The sequence below is a fragment of the Alexandromys fortis genome, unplaced genomic scaffold, assembly GCF_014885135.2.
Source record: "Alexandromys fortis isolate MF-2015 unplaced genomic scaffold, M_Fortis_MF-2015_v1.1 scaffold_22, whole genome shotgun sequence".
NCBI lineage: Eukaryota > Metazoa > Chordata > Mammalia > Rodentia > Cricetidae > Alexandromys > Alexandromys fortis.
Genome location: NW_026067900.1, coordinates 6,843,971 through 6,866,924, shown reverse-complemented (window position 1 = coordinate 6,866,924; position 22,954 = coordinate 6,843,971). Strand labels below are relative to the sequence as shown.

General features: G+C 45.7%; 3 protein-coding genes across 9 annotated transcripts in view; 1 reads left to right on the top strand and 2 right to left on the bottom strand.

Moving 5' to 3' along the window:
- Nucleotides 1-4,313, bottom strand: part of Pigbos1 (PIGB opposite strand 1) — a 5,056-nt gene extending 743 nt beyond the window's left edge. The window contains exon 1 of one of the 6 annotated variants that reach the window (XM_050125590.1): nt 4,254-4,313. Coding sequence is in view for 1 of the 6 variants with exons in the window: in XM_050125545.1 (XP_049981502.1) it covers nt 1,965-2,029 (65 nt within the window). In the remaining 5 variants the exon portion in view is untranslated. The other 5 variants (XM_050125583.1, XM_050125554.1, XM_050125572.1 and 2 more) reach the window with 5 other exon arrangements.
- On the top strand, nt 3,720-21,793 carry Pigb (phosphatidylinositol glycan anchor biosynthesis class B). The gene is made up of 12 exons (XM_050125484.1): nt 3,720-3,862; nt 4,639-4,774; nt 5,201-5,318; nt 7,322-7,426; nt 8,931-9,061; nt 11,252-11,392; nt 15,120-15,171; nt 15,886-16,097; nt 16,809-16,873; nt 19,406-19,619; nt 19,718-19,898; nt 21,158-21,793. The coding sequence occupies exons 1-12, from the start codon at nt 3,733-3,735 to the stop codon at nt 21,305-21,307; spliced, it is 1,635 nt and encodes a 544-aa protein (XP_049981441.1). The 5' UTR covers nt 3,720-3,732; the 3' UTR covers nt 21,308-21,793.
- Nucleotides 21,323-22,954, bottom strand: part of Ccpg1 (cell cycle progression 1) — a 30,049-nt gene continuing 28,417 nt past the window's right edge. Inside the window, exons 9-10 of one of the 2 annotated variants that reach the window (XM_050125473.1) lie at nt 22,050-22,147; nt 21,323-21,546 (exon numbers count right to left, since the gene is read on the bottom strand). In XM_050125473.1, the coding sequence (XP_049981430.1) occupies nt 21,530-21,546; nt 22,050-22,147 (115 nt within the window). In that variant the 3' untranslated portion in view covers nt 21,323-21,529. Of the gene's footprint in view, nt 22,148-22,954 lie in introns of both variants that reach the window. The other variant, XM_050125464.1, reaches the window with a different exon arrangement.

Genomic DNA, 22,954 nt, shown 5'->3' with positions numbered 1-22,954 from the left:
CCTCTTCTGGCCTGCAGGCATACATGCAGGCAGACCACTGTATACTTAATAAATAAATAAATATTTTTAAAAAAAGATTCTAAATAAATAAATAAAAGATTCACTAACTAAATCCCAGCACTTGGGAGGCAGAGGCAGGTAGATCTCTGAGTTCAAGTCCAGCCTGGTCTACAGAATGAGTTCTGTAGATATCCAGAGATATACAGAGAAACCCTGTCTTGAAACAAACAAATGAAAAAGAACCACTATCTAATAAATACACATACACAGGGGTTTGCAGGACAGCATATAGACTTACTATGGAATATTTTCTAAAAATTCAATTTAGTTGCCAATAGTTACAAATCCCATTTTACATTTGACTTTGTATTTCCTCCAGGCACAGCAGCTCATGCTCACATTCCCAGAAGTCGGGCACAGACAAGGGGAGGGGGAGCACAAGGTCACTCTTTCCCTCTATGCTGGTTTGAGGACAGTCTGAATACAATAACAGGTCTCAGACAAACAAAAAGCAAAACCAATCAACAAAAGTCTTAAAAAGGAACTTAAGGGAATGAAGGGCAGAGGGTGGCATGAGAGGACGCTAAACACCCTCCTATTACAGCACGTTCCTGACGTTTGCCTGTTTGTCCTGGTTCTTCGAGATAGGCAGGCTGCTCTGGAGATTACAGTTCTGCCTTCCCCTCCAAAGTGCCAGGATGACAGGCTTATCCCACTACCCTAGTCGCGTTAGTCTTCTCAGGGTGTGTAAACTGGTAGCTTTTAAAATGGCAAAAAGATGGCAAGGGATGGCAACCACTTTGCAAGTCATACAAAACTTTTTACTCCAAAAGATACCTGAAGGAAAGTCAGACATGATTGTCTCATTTTAAATCTTATCTAATAATAAATTTGCTTAATAAATAAATAATAACGACTTTTCATTATTTCTTCTGCAGTAGTCATAATTTTTAGCAAGCTTTATGACAAAAATTTTTAAGAAGTTATAAACTTTATTGAGCCAGGAGTGGTGTTGCTTGCCTTTAATTCCAGCACTATAGGTGGCGGGGGGGGGGGGGGGGGGGGGGCGGTCGGTCAGGGGGGGGGGGGGGGGGGGGGGGGGGGGGGGGGGGGGGGGGTACAGCTCTGCTGCGTTTGAGGCCAGTCTAGTCTGCATAGTGAGTTCCAAGCCAGCCAAGGCTACATAGTAAGATCCTATCTCAAAAAAAGCAAAGCAAGGCAAAACAACAAAAAAGTTTGTTGAGTTCCTTTCGATATTTTCGGAGACATCAAATGCAAACCATTGCATGCCTTTTTTGAGAAAAACAGGATGGAGATTTGGCTTCTAGTTCCAACAACTGAAAATAGTGGAAACTCACAAATGGACATAGCATCTTCTAGAAAACAGTGCTGTTTGTCAATCACCTTGGTATGATGTTAGTGAATGAGAAGAGCAGAGCGAAGGAGCCACACACTTTCTGGATTCTTAACCTAGGCTCCGGGTCACAAAAGTCAATAGCGGCTGATTTTTATAAACTTTATAATGGTTCTCAAACGGAATTTAAGCTCATCAGGGAAAGGAAGGTGTGTTTTCTCTTAGATTACACAGTTGACCACACAAATGACAATTTTACCAATCTTGCTTTGGTTCAATGGCGAAGAACTTACAAACAAAAAAGGAACAAAAGCCAGAGGCCATTTGAAACTGTTTCTAATGTAGTGGGGTTTCTTGTTTTGTCTTTTGGGTTTTTTTGTTGTTGTTGTTGTTGTTAAATCTGAGTCTTTTGACTGGGCAGTGGTGGCACAGGCCTTAATCCTAGCACTTGGGAGGCAGAGGCAGGCAGATTTCTGTGAGTTTGAGGCCAGCTTGTTCTACAGAGTGAGTTCCAGGACAGGCTCCTAAGCTACAGAGAAACCCTGTCTCGAAAAACCAATAAATAAATAAATAAATAAACAAATAAATAAATAATCTGAGTCTTTTGAACCTCAGTTTGTTCAGTAGACCCCCTTCCTCCTTTTTAAAAGATGATAATTGTATCTTGGGTTTCATGAACTGAAGTTTCCTGGACAAACAAAAACAAAACACATTCGTTAAACATTCTAAAAGACAAGCTGACTAATTAGAACTTCAGTGACTATGAGGAGCCAGGATGTTGCAGGCCTCAAGTCAAATTACCTTGGACTATCTTTAACCCCTTAGTCGGACTTTAGCCATCCGTATGTGGCCAAATATCTTTGTAACTATCAGGTAAAATCCTGGGATGCAGTAACAGGCCCTTTCTTTCCACCAGCTCAAAAGCTAAGGATGTTAGCAGAAGGCATCTGAGGCCGGAAGCACAGACGTCCCCATCTACTTGATGTTTCTACGGATGCATTTTTAAAAGTTTTATTTTATGAGTGTTCATCTTCATGTACGTATCTGCAACAGCATGCATGCCTGGTGCCTTCAGAGTATGCGGGTACTGGAAATCAAACCAGGGAGTTCTCAAAGTCCAGTCAGTGCTTTTAACCATTGAGTCATTTCTCTAGCCCCCACCAACTTTTTTTTTTAATGCTTTGATTGCTCAGCATGGTGGCACATACCTTTGATCCCAGCACTTATGAGGTGAAGACAGGCAAACCTCTCTAGGTTTGAGGCCAGCCTGTGCACACAGTGAGTTCTAGGCTAGCCAGGGTTATATAGTGAGGACCTGTCACCAAGTCAGATAAATATATGCAGCCGAGTATGGTAGTGCAGGCATTCAATTCCAGCACTCACGATGCAGAGTCAGGAGGATCTCTTGAGTCCAAGGCCAGCCTAATCTATATAGTGAGATCGACTCAAGAAAATGAACTGGGGCTGGAGAGATGGCTCAGAGGTTAAGAGCATTGCCTGCTCTTCCAAAGGTCCTGAGTTCAATTCCCAGCAACCACATGGTGGCTCACAACCATCTGTAATGGGGTCTGGTGCCCTCTTCTGGCCTGCAGACATACACACAGATTATTGCATACAAAATAAATAAATAAATAAATAAATAAATAAATAAATAAATAAATAAATAAATATTTTAAAAAAAGGAAAAAGAAAATGAACTAAAGAGAAAGTAGCATAATTTGGAAGAGAAATCCCCTGAGGGTGGTGAAAAACAGATTAATAATAATTATTCACTGACGTGGGGCTCAGAGGTTAAGAGCACTGGCTGCTAATCCACAGGTCCTGAGTTCAAACTGCAGCAACCACAAGGTGGCTCACAACCATCTCATCTATGATGAGATCTGGTGTCCCCTTCTGCCGTGCAGACATACATGCAGGCAGAACATTGTATACATAATAAATCTTTTTTTTTAACTTCATTTAATTTAAAAGATCTACTGACGTATAACTTTCTGTCTCCTGTCATTGTAAGACCTTGATGAACGGTTCCCAGGCGAGGACGCGGCATCTGGGGTGAGCGCCGAGGTCACCCGGGAGCTTGATCTCAGCGCTTCACAGCCTCCCTCCGCTCTGTTACCTCCTCAGCGGGCGCTGGCGAGGTGCCGGAAGCAGTAAGGGGTCCAGTCCTTACTTCTGTCTTTTCCAGGACTGAACTCCAGCCAGGTAGGTGCAGTCCAGCACCACCTAAAGACTCAGCCGCTTCCGGCCGCATTTCCGGCTGTGGATGGGCTGGAGCAGCCCCGCGACGGCGGCTCGCCGGGCCCAATCTTAGTGGTGCGCGTCCGCCCGGGAGAAGGTGCGGGGCAGGTTCCTTGCGGGCTGCAGGTGGCTGGGAAGTGATGGAGCCCGAGGCCGGCGACCACGGCCTGGCCTTCCGCAGTCTCCACAGAGGCTCCGGCGAGATGAAGCTACGGAAGAGGAAGTCCACGCTGTACGTGAATACGCAGGAGAAGCGCTCTCAGCGCGGCGGTGAGTGCGGGGTGTGCCGCGGAGCTCACGGCTCCTGACGCCTGCGGCTTGGCGGGCTGTGCATCGCAGTGGGAACGAGCTGAAGCTCGCTGGATAGTGTCCTCGCTGTGCGGTGCAGGCTGTGCTTGGACTTGCCGCAATCCTCCTGCCTCAGCCTCCCCATTGACGTGCGGTGATGACATGATCACACCAGGCATAACAGATTTTAACACAAAATCTGATTCCCACACTCATATACACACGGACTGTTAACAACTAAAGTAGAAAATATTCTGTATTCAGCATGCAGCTGAAAAGCAAACTTGGGAGGTGGCCGACCGGCCTGGTCTTGAATACTACCTAGTCAGTAACAGCGTTTTTATTTTGGGCAAAGCAGTTTTCTGAGCCTTACCTTCCTCACATCCGAAAGGAATCACCAGTGGCAGGGCCAGGTCGGGGGATATTCGGTTAAGGAATCACTAGTGGTGAACAGGGGTGTGGGGGGGGGGTGTCTCCGCCCCCTAGTGGGGTTTCTGTCTTTTTGCAGTGGTTGGAGGTGTTCATGGGTTGTTACCTGCTCCCCACACACTGTTAGGGAACACACTCAGGGCCTCAAGCAGGCTAAGCAAGAGTCCCACCCTTAGCTAACTCGCAGTAAATCACTAGGTAACATTTGTGGAGTGGTGTGAGGGGCCTTAACAGAGCCGGAGCCAGAGCCAGGGATGCCACAGTTGTGTATCTGAAGGAGGAGCTGCATGACTTTAATGCCACAGTCACTACTTTGATTTGCTTTTCAGGTCTTCTTGGAGAAAGCATTTACCTGGTCTTGTTTACCGTTGCTCTGCGAATACTTAATTGCTTCCTAGTGCAAACAAGTTTTGTTCCTGATGAATACTGGCAGTCTCTTGAAGTTGCACACCACATGGTCTTCAGATATCCTTTATAGTTCTTTTCTTTGGTTTTTTCAAGACAGGTTCCTCTGTCTAACAGCACTGGCTGACCTGGAACATGCTTTGTAGATCAGGCTAACCTTGAACTAACAGGGATTCACCTGCCTCTGTCTCCCAAGTGCTGGGATTAAAGGCCTGTGCCACCGTGCTGGACTCGCGAAACACATTTCTAATTTGAGGAAATTAGACTTCAGTTGATCAAGTATTCAACTCTGTGTTTTAAGATTTAGGGTAGAGTTTAGTGGTGCACTACCTGCCTAGCATGTCCAAAGCTGGCGATCAATTCCCACCATCAAAACAAAAAATTGTTTTAAAACTTCATTGTCAAAGAAAAAAAATATGGCTTTATATAGAGAAGTACAAATTATTTTTTCAGTACTATTTGCTATTTGGTCCTTGATATTAGTAATTATGGTTATCTGACCTGGGAATGGACAGAGAGACTGAGGGGCTACACTTACCCCCTCATCTTTGCGAGCATTTACAAGATTCTGCATCTTTTGGGGAAAGACAGTGTTCAATTGCTGGTAAGTTTAAATTAAAGTGACCAAAATTGTTAAATCCAGATGTACTCCTGTGCTATGTAGTAAGGCTGCAGTTTCTAGGCTATGGATTACCGGGGGCTGTTAAGAGGAGGCTGTGCACAGGACTTGAGAAGTCTGTCTAGTCTGACTCTCAGTTTTAGGATCCTTTGGAAGAGGAGCAGGAGGGAACCAAACCAAGCCCTTGAGCTTGCCAGCAGGTTCCACTGAGGTACACGCCTACCTGCCAGCAGGTTCCACTGAGATACACACCAGCAAGTTCCACTGGGGTACATGTCTACCTGCCAGTGGGTCCCACTGAGGTGCACGCCGGCAGGTTCCACTGGGGTACATGCCAGCCCTCAGGATCTGTTAGGCTGTCATCAAGTTGGACCCAGGAATTTGGACTGTTTCTTTTTGGTCAGGGAAAACCAGGCCCCAGCATTCCAAAGGGAATCCAGTTCTGAGGTGCTCTGTGGCGCCTAGAAAGACTGAGGCTCTGGATTAGCTTGTTTGACACAGCGCTGTGCCTCTCTTTGCAGTGGCTGAGGCCATCTCCAAAAAAAATCAATTTTTTTTAAAAAAAGATTCATTTATTCATGTGTGCTTGGAACACAAATGTTGGTGCTGGAGGCCAGAAGAAAGGTTCAGATGTTCTAGAGCTGGGAGGCACCCGTGAGCTTCCTGACCTTAGCACTGGGAACTGAACTTGGGTCCTCTGAAAGATCAGCAAGCACTCTTAATCACTAGTCATCTCTCCAGCCCTGGATTGAAAAACTTTTATTGGCGTGGTGGTGCACGCCTTTAATCCCAGCACTCGGGAGGCAGAGGCAGGCGGATCTCTGTGAGTTCGAGACCAGCCTGGTCTACAAGAGCTAGTTCCAGGACAGGCTCCAAAGCCACAGAGAAACCCTGTCTCGAAAAACCAAATAAAATAAAATAAAAACTTTTATTGTTAAGAGCCCAGGCTGCGGTATCAGGTCTACCTCGGTCTGAATCCAGGCATCAATGCTAACTGGCTCTAGAGCTTCGGGCACATAGCCTAACCTCTCTGTGCCTTGGTCTCCTGTGTGTTAAGCAAGTCTCAGTGGGCTTATGTTAGATGTTGTTGAAGGAATGAGCTAGTGCATGTAACACCTGCTATGATACCCAGCACACAGTACTGTAAATGCTTGACTGAAAAACAAAACTACCGTATGCTTCTAAAAGAGAATCTTTCTTTAAAATTTTTTTTAAAGATTTACTTATTACAAAGTGTTCTGCCTGCAGGTGTGCCTGCAGGCCAGAAGAGGGCACCAGATCTCATAGCAGATGGTTGGTGATGTGGCTGAGAAACTGAACTCAGGACCCCTGGAAGAGAAGCCAGTGCTCTTAATCTCTGAGCTATCTCTCCAGCCCTAAACAAGTGTTTTGTTTTGTTTTGGTTTGGTTTTTCAAAATACGGTTTCTCTGTAGCTTTGTCCTGGAATTAGCTCTTGTAGACCAAGGTGGCCTTGAATGCTAATGCAGAGATCCGCCTGCCTCTGCCTCCAGAGTGCTGGGATTAAAGGTGTGCGCCACCACCGCCCTAAAATTGAATCTTAACACAATAAAATGGTTTCAAGCTGCTCAGGAGGAGCTCAGTGATAGCGCACTTGTCTAACATGCACACGGCCCTAGGTTCAGTGCCGACTATCACAAAGTGTATTAGTGTTGGAAGATATACATAAATATAAAAATGGGTAAGTGGGGTATGGTGTCTCACACTTGTAAATCCCAATACTTGGGGGTGCTGGGACAGAAAAAGACAGCGGGGCTACATAGCAAAGCCTTTCCAAAAGATGGGGAAGGGGCTGCTTTGCAAGCAAGAGCCGGCAAGCTAAGCATACACCACACACACCATCCACGCCTGAGTGACTATGGAGATGGAAGGGTGGCTTTCTGCGGATGGTTAGGATTTTGCTTTTATGGCAGTTCAGTATGAACCAGGATGATGTGCTCAACAAACCTTTCCTTTTCACCCACCGAAGATCTGGATTCCCAGACTGGGCCAAGCTCTTCTCTCTGCTGTAGCGGATGTCAGGCTGTACTCGCTCCTGAAGCATGTGGGAAACCAGGAAGTGGCACGGTGGGTGGTAAGTCCCAACACTGTAGACATTTGACAGAGCATGCGTGGGCAGACCGGCCCCAAAACTGCTGGTCCCTGGGACTGCCTGGAAATTCTTCCGTAATTAAGAACAGTAAAATCTGAGTGGTACATGTCATCTCCCGACTGAGGCCCAAGTGGAACAGGCCGGATCCCAAAGCCGGTTATGGAATCCTTTGGGCATCTAAACTGTCAGAGTCCTCATCTCTTTCCTTAGTCTTTGGACATTCTGGAAGCTGCTTTTACAGCCTATGTTCGCTGTCCCCCCAGCCCTGAGGATTGCCCGAGAAAGCCCTTTACTGAAGCACAGCTCTAGCTGGAGAGCCTGAAGGAACTGGGCTTGTGTAAGGGAGGGCATGGCCTGAAAAAGCATCTTGTTTTATTTCTTGTGTTTCTTTCGTTTTTGAGACAGGATCTCCCTACATAGCCCTGCCTGTTCTGGAACTCACTATGTAGACCAGGCTGTCCTCAGATTCACAGAGACCCTTCTGCCTTGTATCTCCCAGTCAAACTGTTCCCCCAATGGGGGACTGGACTGTGTAGTGCCACAGTTTCCTTACTTCACTCTGCCCACGTGAACCATTTGCCCATCTACTGATTTTGTTTCTATCACAAAATACACTTTAAATTCCAAGCTTTCCATTTCTGGACTATGATGTATTAGTAACCTGGAGGAAGGGCCTATGTGTGCTGACATTATGTTTCTTTACATTTTAAGATGTGTTTTATTTTCTGTGTGTCTGAATGTGGTGCCCATGTAGGCCAGAAGAGGGTGTGGGATTCTCTGCAGCTGAAGTTAGAGGTGTTTGTGAGCCAGTGGCAGGGTGCTGGGACTTGAACTCCTGTCCTCTAAGAGAGCAGTAAGTGCTCTTAACGCCTTGGTCTGTTTTGTGTTTTACATTTGTATAAAGACAATTAGCTTAGTGACTAAGTCCCTGCTAATCGATTCAGACACAGACTCATCCCCATGGCAACTGTGTTTATGTTTTATGCGCACTGCCAAAGGCACATGTGAAGTGGTAAGCAGAGATGGCAGCCCACCTTTGAGACCTTCCCTGAGTTCTCCTCAAGGAAAATCTTTTCCATCATGAAAATCAGAACCTTTTTGTTCTGTTTGTTTGGTTTTTCAAAACAGGGTTTCTCTGAGTAGCCCTGACTGTCCTGGAACTCGATTTGTAGACTAGGTTGGTCTTGAACTCAGAGATCTGCCTGCTTCTGTCTCCCAAGTGTTGGGATTACAGGTGTGTACCATCACTGCCCGGCTCTTTTTTTTTTTTTTCCATCAGAACCTTCCAAAACCACTACCAACTTAGCATTAAGACATGCAAATCTGTTATCAGAGCGGCGAGTAGCACAGGATAAAACAGCGGCTGGCCACGCCTACTTTTCAGGCATTCCCCTCTGACACAGCCTCTGTAGCATCTGGAACCGTGCTTTCTACGGAACACTTGGTCCATTTCCTACTGCAGCCCTACTCACTCCTGACTTCTTAGTTTTTTTGCCAGCTGTGCTCCTGGTTCACGTGGTACTGCTGCACCCGAACCCTCACGAACACCACGGAGACTGCCCTCACTGCAATTGCCCTCTTCTACTATCCCCTGGAAGGCTCGAGGTCCATGAACAGGTAAGACAGGAGTTCTAGGATGTGCTCTGGAAAAACCCCAAGTATCATCAACATTTTCTATCTAGTAGATCCCCACGTGTTCATGGGACTTAGAGGAACCAAAGGTTTCCGATGAGTGTAACAGAAAATGGTCGGGAGGGAAATGGGAGGCGGTGGCGGGGAGGAGGCAGAAATCTTTAATAAATAATTAATAAAAAAAAAAGAAAATGGTCACACTGCATGGTGAATCTTAAAAGATGGCTGGTTACAAGGTGTAGACGGTGCTAAGGACATCCAGTAGTGCCCAGAGCTCACTGAAGTAGCAGCCTATTATTGGTGGGCTCCAAAGGACTAGAAGAAAGAGTACTGGATCCTTGCCAAGCTCTCTCTACTGGAAGGTCCCCACAGAAGAAGGGTATAGTTAGCCTTCAGCAATGACAAGGAATCAGCCAGGAGAATAAGTATTCCTCACTCAAGCTGTGACTGCCTTCCGGTTCCCTACAGCAATCAGAAGGCAGGCTAAGTGTTCCTGCAGGTCCACTGACCAGCACGGGTGAGGGTCAGCAGAGCTAAATAATGAGAGAGAAAAAAAAAAAAACCCAGACCAAGCAGAGAGAAATGTCTGAGCAGAATCACGGAGCTGAGAGAGCTGTAGGCGCTAGACAGGCGGTGTGGGGAGCAAGTGTGTGGGAGGGAGGAACAAGCAAGGATGAGGCTGAGATGGAACCAGGCTCCACACCTTGGGTTTTATCTACACACAGTAGAAAACCACCAGAGTCAAACCTGATTTCAAAGAATGTACTAAATCTGGGTATGCTGGCACATGCCTTTAGTCCCAGCACTTACTGAGGTGGAAGTAGGCAGATCTGTGCGTTTGAGGCCAGCTTCAACTAAGTAGTAAGTTAGAGAGCCAAGGCCACATAGATAGAGCCTGTCTCAAAAAGGGAGAGGGGCGGAGGAGAGAGAGAGGAGGCTTGGGAAGCCCACAAAGAAGCCAGTGCACCTCAGTCTTCTTGCACCAAGATTTTCCTTTCCTTAAGACAGGGCCCCACTTTGTAGTCCAGGCTATCCTGAAACTCACTATGTAGACCAGGCTTGGCCTGCTTTTGCCTCCCAAGTGCTGGGACTAACGGTGTATGCTACCACCATGGTCCATTAAGGTCATTTCTGCATTAGATTTGGGTAAATGCCAGAGGCTACTGTAAGTGAAAAAGATAGGCAGTTTGTGGGGATGGGCTGTTCTGTTGTGCTCCATAACCCGAGGGCTCGAACTCAGTTTTATAGTGTTTTATTATCAAGATGAGGCCTAGCTGGGCCCTATCCTGTGGTTTCACTACCGATTACTCTACTTTCTCTGTCACATTCAGTTTGAGAAACTCTGGGTCGTCTGTGAAAGATCACTGACCCTATCTGGACATGGTGGTCACACATTTATGTAATGCCAACACTGGGAGGCAGAGGCAGGAGGATCAGGAGTTAAAGTCACCATCTTTTATACAGCAAGTTTGAGGCCAGCCTGGGCTACACAACAGACAAACAGAGTTGCCTGGGCATGGTGGTTCATGCCTACAACCCCAACTCTTGGGTGACTCTCTAAACTGCGCAGCCTCACCTTGAACTCATGATTCACCTGCCCCAGTCGGTCTCTGAAGTGCTGGGATTACACACCCTTGTGTGTGTATGTGTGTATACATGTGAGTAGAATTTACCTAATTTTGGAAAAACAAAAACACCTTCCTTCTCGGGAGCGGTGCCTGGGGTCAGACCCAGGATCTGAAATGTTCTTCCACTGGGCTGCATCTCCACTCCACAAGGTCGTATGGACTCAGGCCGTCAACGAATAAATAACGGGATTTTCTTAAATGTCTGCTAAAGAAAGGATTTGTGTATTTTTTTTTTACATAGTTGCTTAGGAGAATGTTTATGATTTTCCTGCCAATGAAGCAGCATTAAAGTTTCGTGTATTTTAAAGTACATACAATTAGTATTAGGAATCTGCTTCTTACTTGAAAGTGCTAACCTAGGTTTGGTGGCGCAGGCCTGGAACCCCAGCACCTGGGAGGGAGGCTCAGAGCATGAAAGGGGAAATGAGCTTGAGCTATTTAAGGCCCTGTCTCAAAGGCCCAAACCGGAGTCCTCTCTCAGTGGAACTAGCCGACTAACTTGAAGCCCGTCTCCCAGTCTCCTGTAACGCCCCTCCCTTGCTCCTAGTGTCAAGTACGCACTCCTGGTGGCACTTGCTTGCATAGTCCGCCCCACAGCGCTCATCCCGTGGGTGCCGTTACTCTTCAGCCATTTCTACCAAGAGCAGAGAAAGCGCCATCTGACCCTGCATCACTTTTTACCTGTAGGGTAAGTCTGGCCGTGGTGCCATCTATAACATCTTATTAACCTGAACATGACATGTTGTGGGAAAGATTTTGTATCTAATGTCACAGAAAACTTTCAGCTTTGTGTTTGTTATTTTTTTAAACACTAGTGTGTGCGTGACGAAAGGCGTACACACACACACACACACACACACACACACACACACACACACACACACGGAGGTCAGACTACTTTTGTGGCAGTGGTTCTCTCCATATGAGCTCCAGGAATTGAACTGAATTAGCAGGCGTTTGTGGCAAACACCTTACCCACTGAGCCATTCCATTGGCCCACTATTCCATTTTAGATTTATGAGACTGATTAACTTTTTTTTTATTTCGGTTAAACAAAAGTGTCTGTCTATTAGAATTTCCACTTTTATTTCCTAAAGTTTTCTCTTTTATTTATTAAGGGCCTTATAACAGCTTTGCTCAAATGACCCCATGATGTTCTTGGGTGTAAGAAATGCTAGTGTTCTTATTTTATAGTGAACAGAAACATGGAGAAATTTAAAATTAGCAAAGCCAGCGGGCCAGGAACTGTTGAGTTGTTTAACACAGCTGGCCTGAGCACCCAGCAGGACATCCACCACAGCATCCAGTAGACTATCCAGACTGTCTTCTCAGCCAGGGAGTGGACCTCGCCCAGCAGAGCACGGAGTTGCCGTGTCTCTCAGCTCTCTGAGTAGCTGGGGTCAGACCCCTGTATGAGGCCTGGCCTCTAGGGCAGTGCCAGATACTGAGCCAGCTCCCAGTGCTCTGCCTTTATGGGGAATACAGAAGACTGAAGGCCTTCAGAGGGAAAATGTTAGGAGGACAAACAGCAACAAAGGCCACTTGGAAATCATGCAAGCACTCAGACTTTATAATGGGAAAATGGGCTTCACAAACAGAAATCATTTTTGTTTCTTGTTTTGTTCTAATTTTTTTTTTTTTTGAGACAAGGTCCTACTATGTAGCCCAGGCCTGCCTCTACCTTTTGAATGCTGTAATTAAAGGCACGTACACTAGGCCTGGCCTATTTTGTCTTATTTTGTTTTTGAAACAGCCTTACGCTGAAGCCTTGGCTAGACTGGGAGGGACATGCTATGTTAACCAGGCTGGCTTTGAACTCAAAGATTCCCTTCTGCCTCAGTTTCTGGGTGACCTTGAACCACCACACCTAATTAACTCAGAAAAAAAAAAGTTGAACCTACTTCCAACCATAGTTAAAAAGGAAATCTTCCTTGTATGGTGGTGCCACACGCCTTTAATCCCAGCACATGGGAAGCAGAGACAGGCGGATCTCTGTGAGTTCGAGGCCAGCCTGGTCTACAAGAGCTAGTTCCAGGACAGGCTCAAAAGCTACAGAGAAACCCCATCTTGAAAAACCAAAAAACAACTCCAAGCATGTCTTTTATCATGAGCAACTGTGTTAAAGGGTCACAACGTCAGAAAGGTAGAGACTGCTGCGGTAAGGGTAAATCAGCAGTGTCTCCTCCAGGTTCAACAGAGCATCCCCCAGCAGGACAGAAAGCCTGAGAAGATACATCTGAGTAGGGAAGGAACTTTGCGATGGAGGCAGAGCTCCATGGCAGACCGCTTGCATGCTGACTCAGCACTGCACAGAATAAAACAAAAGGACATTTTGAGACCCACTGTGAAGAAACCAATGGGCATCTACAGTACATGATCAACCGAACCTCGTCTCCAGAGGACACAAAACACGGAAAATTGCAAACAAATGAGGAGACACCCTAGCAGCTTCCAAAACTATCCAGTTTGGGAGCTGCAGTCTCAGTGGCTGAAAGGGACCTGTCGCTCCTGCAGAGGACCCAGGTTCAGTTCCCAGCACCCACATGGGGACTCACAGCTGTCCACAACTTCAGTTCCAGGGCATTCAACACCTGTCCTTAACCTCTGAGGCCACAAGTAACCTACATGGTGCATATGCATGCACGCACACAAAACACTCATATACACAAATATATATATAAAAGTAGTAGAACTAAGTATAAAGGGATTCATCTTGCAGGGTGTGGTAGCACACATCTTTAAGCCCGGCACTAGGGAGGCAAAGACAGGTGGATCTATGAGTTCTAGGCAGCCAGGGTTGCATGGTAAGATTCATGCTCAAAACAAAACAGAAACTCACCCAGTTGTACTCAGTGGCTCAGTGCTTCTCTATCATGCACATCCTGGGCTCAATACATCTTAAGAGACAAACCATACAAAGTATCCTTTATAATCACATTGGAATTAAGTTAGACCATCAGCAAACAAAAAAGGTAAGTATGCAAAAGCTAAAAGCCACCTTCATTAGCCACAATCCCAAGAAGAAATCACAAGGTGGAAATGAAGCAATGTCTCTCTGGAGGCTGAGGCAGAAGTTCAAGGCCACCAGGACCACTCACAAAAACAAAACTCTGTTGAGCAGTGGTGGCTCACACCTTTAATCAGAGCACTCAGGTGGTAGAGGCAGGTAGGTCTCTGAGTGTGAGGCCAGCCATCTTGTCTCAAAAAAACAAAACAAAATTATATGGCTGTGTCTCCTTGTTAGCTTTCTGTTGCTGTGTAAACATTGAAGAAAAGCAACTTGGGGAGGAAAGGATTGATTACAATATAACAATTATAGTCCATCACCTAGGCAAGCCAAGGCAGAAACCTGAGGGGGAACTGAAGAAAGGAAACCTCAAAGGCGCTGCCTACCAGCTTCCTGTGCACTGCTCAGCTACCTTTCTTACAAGCCTAGGCCTATAGGCCAGAAGATGGCTCCGCTCACAGTGGGTACACAACGACATCAGTAAATATATAAGAAAACGCCACACAGACATGTCAAAGGACAATCCGATGGAGACAACTCCTCAATTGTGGTTCTCAGATGTGACAAGTTGACAATTTGATGGGAACTGACACTGTCTGTAGCTAAATAACTAAAAATGGAGACTGTTTCAAAACAGAACCAAAGCAGTTTGACAGCTACTCTCAGCACGCACACAGGAAGACAGTCCAATCTCAGAAGAGAAAGGATAACGAAGCTGCTGGCAGCCCTGGGAGCTGGGAAGCTGATCTCTTGTAATATACCCGGGGCCAGTTACATCTGGAACTTGTTTAAACCCTGGGAATTTTGAAATAATAAGTATTCATATTTTTATGTTGGCAGGTTGGTTAGTTAAGAATAGGTAAAATAGGGGCTGGAGAGATGGCTCAGTGGTTAAGAGCACTGCCTGCTCTTCCAAAGGTCCTGAGTTCAATTCCCAGCAACCACTTGGTGGTTCACAACCACCTGAAATGAGATCTGGTGCCCTCTTCTGGCCTGCAGGCATACATGCAGGCAGACCACTGTATACTTAATAAATAAATCTTTTCAAAAAAAAGGAATAGATAAAATAGTGGATTTTTTCTTAAGTTTGCTTCTCATCAGTGAAAGATCTTTCAAAACGTATGAATCCTGTTGGTGAACTTGTAAAGCATTTTTTAGACTTATTTATTATGCATACAGTATTCTGCCTGCAGGTCATAAGAGGGCACCAGATCTCATTACAGATGGTTGTGAACCACCAAGTGGTTGCTGGGAATTGAACTCAGGACCTTTGGAAGAGCAGGCAGTGCTCTTAACCACTGAGCCATCTCTCCAGCCCTTGTAAAGCATTTTTAAAGTGTTTATAAAAGGCATTGGCCTGGAATCCAGCAGGTTCAAATGTGAGTAACCATTCTACTTTGTTTTTCAGACTTATAACCTTCAGTTTGTCTCTGATAATTGATCGCATCTTTTTTGGCCAAGTAAGTAAAAACAGATTAAACTAAAGGCTATTTTTAACCATTTACTGCTCTGAAACCTCAAGCTAGACTTGTAATGTTTTTGTATTTCGATCTGGGTGTGATGACACCGGCCTGGTGTGGGTTCCCACTGAGAAGGCAGGAGGATCAGGTGGTCAGCATTATATTATCCCTGGCTGCACAGGGAGGAGGTGGAGGCCAGCTTAGGCTACAAGAGACGCCACCTCAGAACACAAACAGACCCATTAATATTTGGGAACGGAGGCAAATCTTTAGTTATAACAGAATCCACTGAATCATTCCTGCTGTGTTCTCTGGTGTCCTCTGCTGTGGTTTCCATAACACACATCTTGATGTCTAATGATTTTAATCCTTAGTCATCCAGAAATCCTGTCAACCAAAATACTCTGCCCTTCATTTGGTTTGCAAAACAGGCTCCCGAACTATGGGCAGTAGACTCCACTGCAGCCTAGATTTATTATTAACTGAGTTTGAGACAAACCTGGTCTACAGAGCAAGTTCCTGGGTAGCCTGGGCTACCCCGAGAAACCCTGTCTTGGAAAAAAGTTATTAACAAGACTTCATGTCATTGATTAGAATTACTAATGTAAGGCTGCTGCCTGATATTTAAATTATTTAATATCATGATTCTATCCAATATTCAAAGGTCCAAGATCAGTTTCTGACACTATTTTCTTTTTCTTTTACTTATACCAGTGGACGTTGGTCCAATTTAATTTCTTGAAATTTAACGTGCTGCAGAATTTGGGGACATTTTATGGCTCTCATCCATGGCACTGGTACTTCAGTCAAGGGTTTCCAGTTGTCCTGGGAACCCACTTACCCTTCTTCATCCACGGCTGCTTCCTGGCCCCAAGGAGGCTGCACATACTACTGCTGACCGTGCTGTGGACTCTGCTGGTGTACAGGTAAGACTTTTATGTTCACATAGGTGACTGTTCCAATGTTCCTAAGAGATTCTGAACTATTCCAAAGCAGGCTTTCACTTCCTGAGGCTAGAGCCTCAGGTTATGGCAGATGGAAGTAACAATTAAGGGTGTGGTGTTCAGACAGTGACAATCTTCACTATCAGACCAGTGTCGGGGAAAGGGCTCAGCAGGGAGAGGCACATACCACCAAGCCCTAAAACTGCATCGCCAGGATCCACATGGTAGGAGTCCTTGGTCCTCTGACCACCGAACGCCCCCTATGGCATGAGCACCCCACCCCCAACACACACACTCAAACATTTAAAAATATTTTTGAATAAATGTATCCTTATTTCAAATTTGAGTAGTATTGATTAATTGACTTGGTAATATAATTTTTCTAAGTGTAACTGAACAGCATAATCTCACTGACAAGACTGTTTAATCATAATCACATTCTATTTTAAAATGAGTATGATTTCTGAGTCTGAAGCCAGGCATGGTGTAATACCAGCAGTGCCAACAACACAAACTAAAGCAGGAAGTATCAAGAGTTTGAGGCTAATGAGAATTATGATTGAAAAATCGTTATCTTTTTTAAAAAAATTCCATCTCAGATGCTAGAAAAATAGATGTTTATTTCATTTTAAATACACTGATTTCGCAGGAATGTATAAAATTAATGTTTTGCCTTAATATCCTTTATTATAGCGTGTTGGGCCACAAAGAATTCAGGTTTATCTATCCAGTTTTACCATTTTGCATGGTGTTCTGTGGTAAGTGTTTTGTTTAATACAGAATACACTTAAAGATAGAAATAGTTAAGAGAAGCCAGATGTGGCAGCATTGCTGTGATCCCGCTCTGGAGAGGAAAAGGCAGGAGCCACAAGTCAAGGGCAGCCTGGGATTTTGATAGCGAGATCCTGTCTGTCTCAGAAGAGTATAAAACATTAAAGGCAGTGCCAGTTTATTTCCAACTCGGCTAGATAAAAACTTGCCTATCAGAAACTGTTACTGTAGTGGTTTCTTTCTGTAATCTGATGATCTGTGGGTGTTTGCTGTCTGATTTTGCAGGCAGGGCTGACCTGGACCTCACTATTCAGCTGGCCTTGAACGAGGGTCATCCTCTTGCCTCAGCCTACCAAGTGCTGGGGTTACTGATGTGAGCCACCTTTCCCAGCTTCTAAATAGCTTTCCTCCTGTGTTACGTGAGGTAAAACAAGGATCCACCTGCCGCGCCACTTTTTTTTTTTTTGCCAGGGGTAGATAGAGGATGAGACAGAGCTAGCTGGCAATCTCACTCTGTCATCCAGGCTGGCCTTGACCTCCTTCCTGATCACCCAGTGTCGGGAGGCCAGGCTTGCTGCACCTTGCACAGCCTCCCTTAGAATTATCAAGTCTTTGCTAAGCACTTCAAATCCAAGCCTTCTTCTGTTCTTGTGACCTGTCAGTCACCGTTGTCTAATTAGTGACTTTTGATGCCATTTATCCTTACAAGTCACATCTCAGCCACACTCACTCACACCAACTGGACAAAGCACTAGGCCTAGCAAGGGCTCTAGATGTGTGGGACCAGGCTAGCTGTAGGCCGAACACATCGGCTCCTGAGTCCTGTCACTGCCTGGTCTGTCAGGTGGAGCTTCTTATGTGGGTCCCAAGGGAAGAGTGGGAAGGAAGGAGGCCTGGATCTGAAATTTGCAGATCCTTCCACCAGTCTTTGGGTCATAGCAAATCAAAAGCAGGCCAGATTCAAGAGGCAGTAAAACAGCAAGATTTTTTCAGTCTAATGGCACATACCTACTTAAGCAGAATTCATTTCAGTCCTTTAAGACTAGGTCTGGATAACGAGTTCCTTAGAGCGTGAACTGTGCCTTGGTTTCTTATCTGCCCAAGGTGGAGATGCTAAGATGCACTTGTGCTGATGTGCTGCCAAGTAGTAGTAGGTATCAAGTGGTTCGCTGCTGGCCGCAGAGACCTTGCCTCCCGCTGACAGAGCACTTGTTCTGAGTTCGGGTGTGCCTATCCACATTGCTCATACACTGCTTCAAGACGGCCTCTGTTCTAGAGCCAACAAGTCAGGGAAGAGGGCACCTGTCTGCACTCCAGCACTCTGGCTGCCAGGGCCAGAGGATTGCTGCTTAAGGCCAGCCTGCGTTACGTGTATGGCAAGTTCCTGTCTTTTTTTTTTTTTTTTTTTTTTTTTTGGTTTTTCGAGACAGGGTTTCTCTGTGGTTTTGGAGCCTGTCCTGGAACTAGCTCTTGTAGACCAGGCTGGTCTCGAACTCACAGAGATCCGCCTGCCTCTGCCTCCCGAGTGCTGGGATTAAAGGCGTGGGCCACCACCTGTCTTAAGGGGAAAAAATAAAACATTTGTAATCCTTGCACTAGGGAAGTTGAGGCACAAGAAACCAAAGTTCCAGGCCAATCCTTGTCCCTTGAAGCAAGAGCTTCAACTTGAAGATTTTGCTTAATTGCCCAGGCTAGCTAACTGGCACCCTCTTGCCTAGACCTCCACACTGGCTGGGATCACTGCTGTGTGCTGCCTCACACTGTATATTCCCCTGTTAATTTTGGTGTCTTGAGTTCACAGTTCCACTACAAAGATCTTTCTTGTAGGATTTAGTGCTCATGTGGTAGGTGAAAACACAGCCTTATTTCCTGCACAATCTAAACTTCCTGGCACCTATGTTTGAGCCCACAGAACCCATACACATAGAAAGAGCTAACTTACACAAAGGGGTTTGTACCTTGTGCATGCATGAGATGGAAGCCAGGCAAATATCCTGGCACTTAGCTACGCCCCAAGCACCACAACCAGAAGCATCTTTTCTAGGGCCAGGCAACTGGAGCAAGGCAGGCTCTTAGAGTGATGTTTATGGGAACTACACCTCCATGTTACAGGGAACTAAAAAGCCCCATTACGTGGTGGGATCCAACTGGGTATGACTGAACACACAGTGCTGCTTCCTGTACTGCATCATAGTCCAGGCTAGCCATGATACTGGTTCTTTCCAACTGTCTTTGGCATCATTCAATTTCAGAAATCCCCCTGTAAATCCTAGATGTCAGACGCCCTCAGACTTTGTCTGCCAGGTTAAGCCTGGACAGCCATTACCCACACCACACCTTTGCCTCAGCAGAAAAAGGCTAGCTCCTGCCTGAGAGTACAATGGTGGTGAGTGAGCAGAGAAGCCGATTCATTATTTGCCACGGCTTATACTGTCTGCACGGAAAATTGCATACAGATGAACTCATAACAGAAAAGCAAGACCGCCGCGTTCCACTTCCTTCTGCCCATCCCCATGCAGGATACTCACTAGCCCACTTGAAGGCGTGGCGGAAGGCAGCGCTGAGTTTCCTGCTTTTGTCAAATATGCTGCTGGCTCTCTATACTGGCCTAGTTCACCAGAGGGGCACTCTGGATGTCATGAGTCACATTCAGCAAATCTGCCCCAGAGGTCCCGACCCAGCTTCAGCCTCCGTGTTCATCATGATGCCTTGCCACTCCACTCCTTACTACAGGTAAGGAGGCACTTCTGCCTGAGGTCCTGCAAGTTCAAGGTCAGCCTGAAACAATGTGGAAACTTGGGGTGCTTAACTATTGTGACCTTTCTACACAGCCACGTTCACTGCCCACTGTCCATGCGGTTTCTCCAGTGTCCTCCAGACCTGACTGGAAAATCCCAGTATCTTGATGAAGCAGATATGTTCTACCTAAATCCCTTAAGCTGGCTACAACAAGAGTTTCGAAGCAATGCATCTCTCCCCACTCACTTGGTCACCTTCAGTGTTCTGGAGAAGGTATGTCCACTTGAAACAGCCAACTCGGCATTTTAAACGGATTAGCAACCATCTGCTTCACTGATCCCTTTGCTCCTCTGTGTGAGCTACTCTTCTAATGGCTATGGCAAATGCCTGGCAAAACACTAGCTTAAGGAGGAAGGACTTATTCTGGCTCGTGTTCGGGACACCACCCCATGGGTGGTGCAGCGGAGGAATCTGAGCCTGCCAGGTCTATGGAGCAGGATCTTAAAAAGGGGGGATGTCCTGGTTCAGTTTGTTCTCCCCTTTTCTTTGTGCAGACTGGGCGGCAGCCCACAGGAATGTGCCATCCATACCAGGACAGGTCTTCCCTCAATTGTGTAAGGCACATACACTCACCAGATGTGCTTCATTGCTCCCTGTCTTGACTCTTCAGTGTGTATTCATGTTCCTGTATACACATGCGGAAAGGACAGAGGTTTAAGTTGATGTCTCCTCCTGTCTGTCTATCTCCACCTCATTTTCTGAGTCTGGTCTCTCACTAAACCTGGAGCATAACTACTATAGCTTGTCAACATCCCCCCAGAATCCTATCTCTGCCCCCACTCCAATGACCCAGTGTTAGAACTACAGGTAAGACCGGCTCTCACTGTGTAGCCCTGCTGACCTGGAATTCACGGAAGCCCACCTACCTCTGTCTCCAAAGAGCTACATAGTACTAAAGACGTGCTGTGCCACTTCACCCAGCTACCATGCCCCATTTTCTGTGTGCGCTAGGGGTCCAAACTAAGATCCTCATGCTAGGTCAGCAACCATGACCCGAGCCACTTCTGCCCCTACCCCCCCGCCCTCCAATGGTTTCTTTTTTTAAAAAAAAAAATTATTTATTCATTATGTGTACAATATTCTGTCTGTGTGTATGCCTGCAGGTCAGAAGAGGGCACCAGATCCCATTACAGATGGTTGTGAGCCACCATGTGGTTGCTGGGAATTGAACTCAGGACCTTTGGAAGAGCAGACAATGCTCTTAACCTCTGAGCCATCTCTCCAGCCCCCCCTCCAATGGTTTCTTAATCCAGTGAAGTTGATAAAATTTAATGATCACAACCCCATGTTCCATAACTGGTCTTTCCCCAGGAAAGAGCCCTAGTTCTGCAGCTCACTAAATATGTTTAGCTTCCACAAGTAGAAATCTTGCATGAATCATGAAGAAAAAAGTCACAAAGGAGAAATTATAGCTGGCAACTCTACATTTCTTTGAAACTGCACTTGACCAACGTGTCTTTATTTCCTTGTAGGAGATCCGCGCCTTCCTCACTTCAGGGAGCTATGAGAGGACCGCTATTGTCTTCCATACGCACTGGCCAGAGGGTCGGACTGGAAGTCACATACATGTCTATGAACGACGGTTACACGGCAGCGTCGCCACAGGAGGGAATGAACTGTGAGGACGGCTGCAGAGATGCTCAGGGGAACTTCAAGTGATTCGGGAAATGAAGAGGAAGCCACTTGGGGGCGGCTGTATCATCTACTGTACCAAGGCATTCTGAGAAAACACTAGTACGACGCCAGATTTGACAGAGACCTTTAGTTTTCCTCACGGTGCAGTTTATTGTTCTTCCAGTGTTCAGGTGTGCAAGAGCGTTCACAAGAACAAGTCAGCAAGCTCTTCACAAGCCAATGGGCTCTTGATCCCACAGAGAGACAAAAGCGTGAGAGTAGAACACACGTTAGAGGGGGTCCTTGTCTCAGCTCATTCCTCAAGCCATACTGCACACCAAGATGGCGGCACTTCCTGCCCTGTATGAGCTGAGCTCAGCTACTGAAACCAAGCCTTGTTTCATGCACAGAGTATTTCATGCCTGGCTTCCTTAATAAAACTACTTTTTTTTTTCCCAGAGCAAAAAAAAAAAAAAAGTTTTTAACAAACCTAAGCTATAGGAAAATGCAAGTTAGTAAGCTTTGCTTTTGCATAATATAAAGCCATCAAACCAGTCTCTAGAAATGAAGACAGTCATCTTGGGGGTTTCACCTTAATTTCAACACCAAACAAAGGCGAAAGCATCCACTCCTCTAAATTTCCTAATTGAACCATGAATCAGTATTTATGATCAAAGGGTAACCGCCCCAGTTCTATCTCAAGGTTTGCTGTGTGTCTTCCATTAGTGCGACTGTTTTTATGCCATTTACCTTCCCTTTTATAAGGCTGTGGATGAAGGTGCTTCTGCTCTTGTTTTCGGTGCCTGGAGTTTTCAATATTTACCATGCGTTGCTTTTTATCAGGTCGACTGAAAGCAGTAAACACATTTTTATCTATGTTAGAGTTCAGTTTTCTAAAAGTAAAAATAACTTAATGCTTTTCTCCATTAATCTACTATCTGAGCACTGCAAAAAGATAAAATACAAAATATAATTCTATTATAATACCAGGAAAGGGGGAATTCACTACTTTTCAACAATGAAGGAAAAAAAATAGAGATAAATACAACTGTACCGGCTGGAAGGGGAAACCAAAGAAGTAACGAGGAACAGGATGTGACAATAAAATAATGAGATGTTCCGTTATTCCAGTTTAAAAAAATGTCGTGCCCATTGGCTTTATGGCTCAGCCGAAATCTACACGCACACTTGCAAAGCAAAGCTGTCTGACTTTCCCTGCACTCTGCCACCATTGCTTCACACAGAGCCATGGCAACCCCCACACTCCTCAGCGCAGCACCGACTCCCACCTCTGGGTGCCTGTGCTCTCGCTATGCAGTCTTTGCTTGCTTGGCTTTCTCTACAATGGCACAGTTGTCAGTGTCCCTGCACAGCCCTTCCAATGGGGACTGATTTTGGAGTGAGTCAATGAATGCTAGGTAACTAACTGCTAACGGATCCTCTCCACATAAATGTCAACAGGCATCTCCAAAACCAATCCGCTTCTGGATCCTCTGCTTAGCATCTTCTGGTATTCTCTGAGTAATATCATTCCAGATGTATGGAAATCACTTCCTTTCTATTCCCTTTATATAAGATATAACTGTTTTACTATGCGCTGTTTTAAATGTATCTTGTCTCCTCCCACCTCATCAGTGCAGACACCACAGCTGGTT

Coding starts and splice junctions, on each gene's coding strand:
- Pigb (XM_050125484.1), top strand. CDS start 3,733: ATGGAGCCCGAGGCCGGCGACCACGGCCTGGCCTTCCGCAGTCTCCAC. Junction 9,062..11,251: donor GGCTCGAGGTCCATGAACAG/GTAAGACAGGAG, acceptor CCTTGCTCCTAG/TGTCAAGTACGCACTCCTGG. Junction 16,874..19,405: donor ATTTTGCATGGTGTTCTGTG/GTAAGTGTTTTG, acceptor ATCCCCATGCAG/GATACTCACTAGCCCACTTG.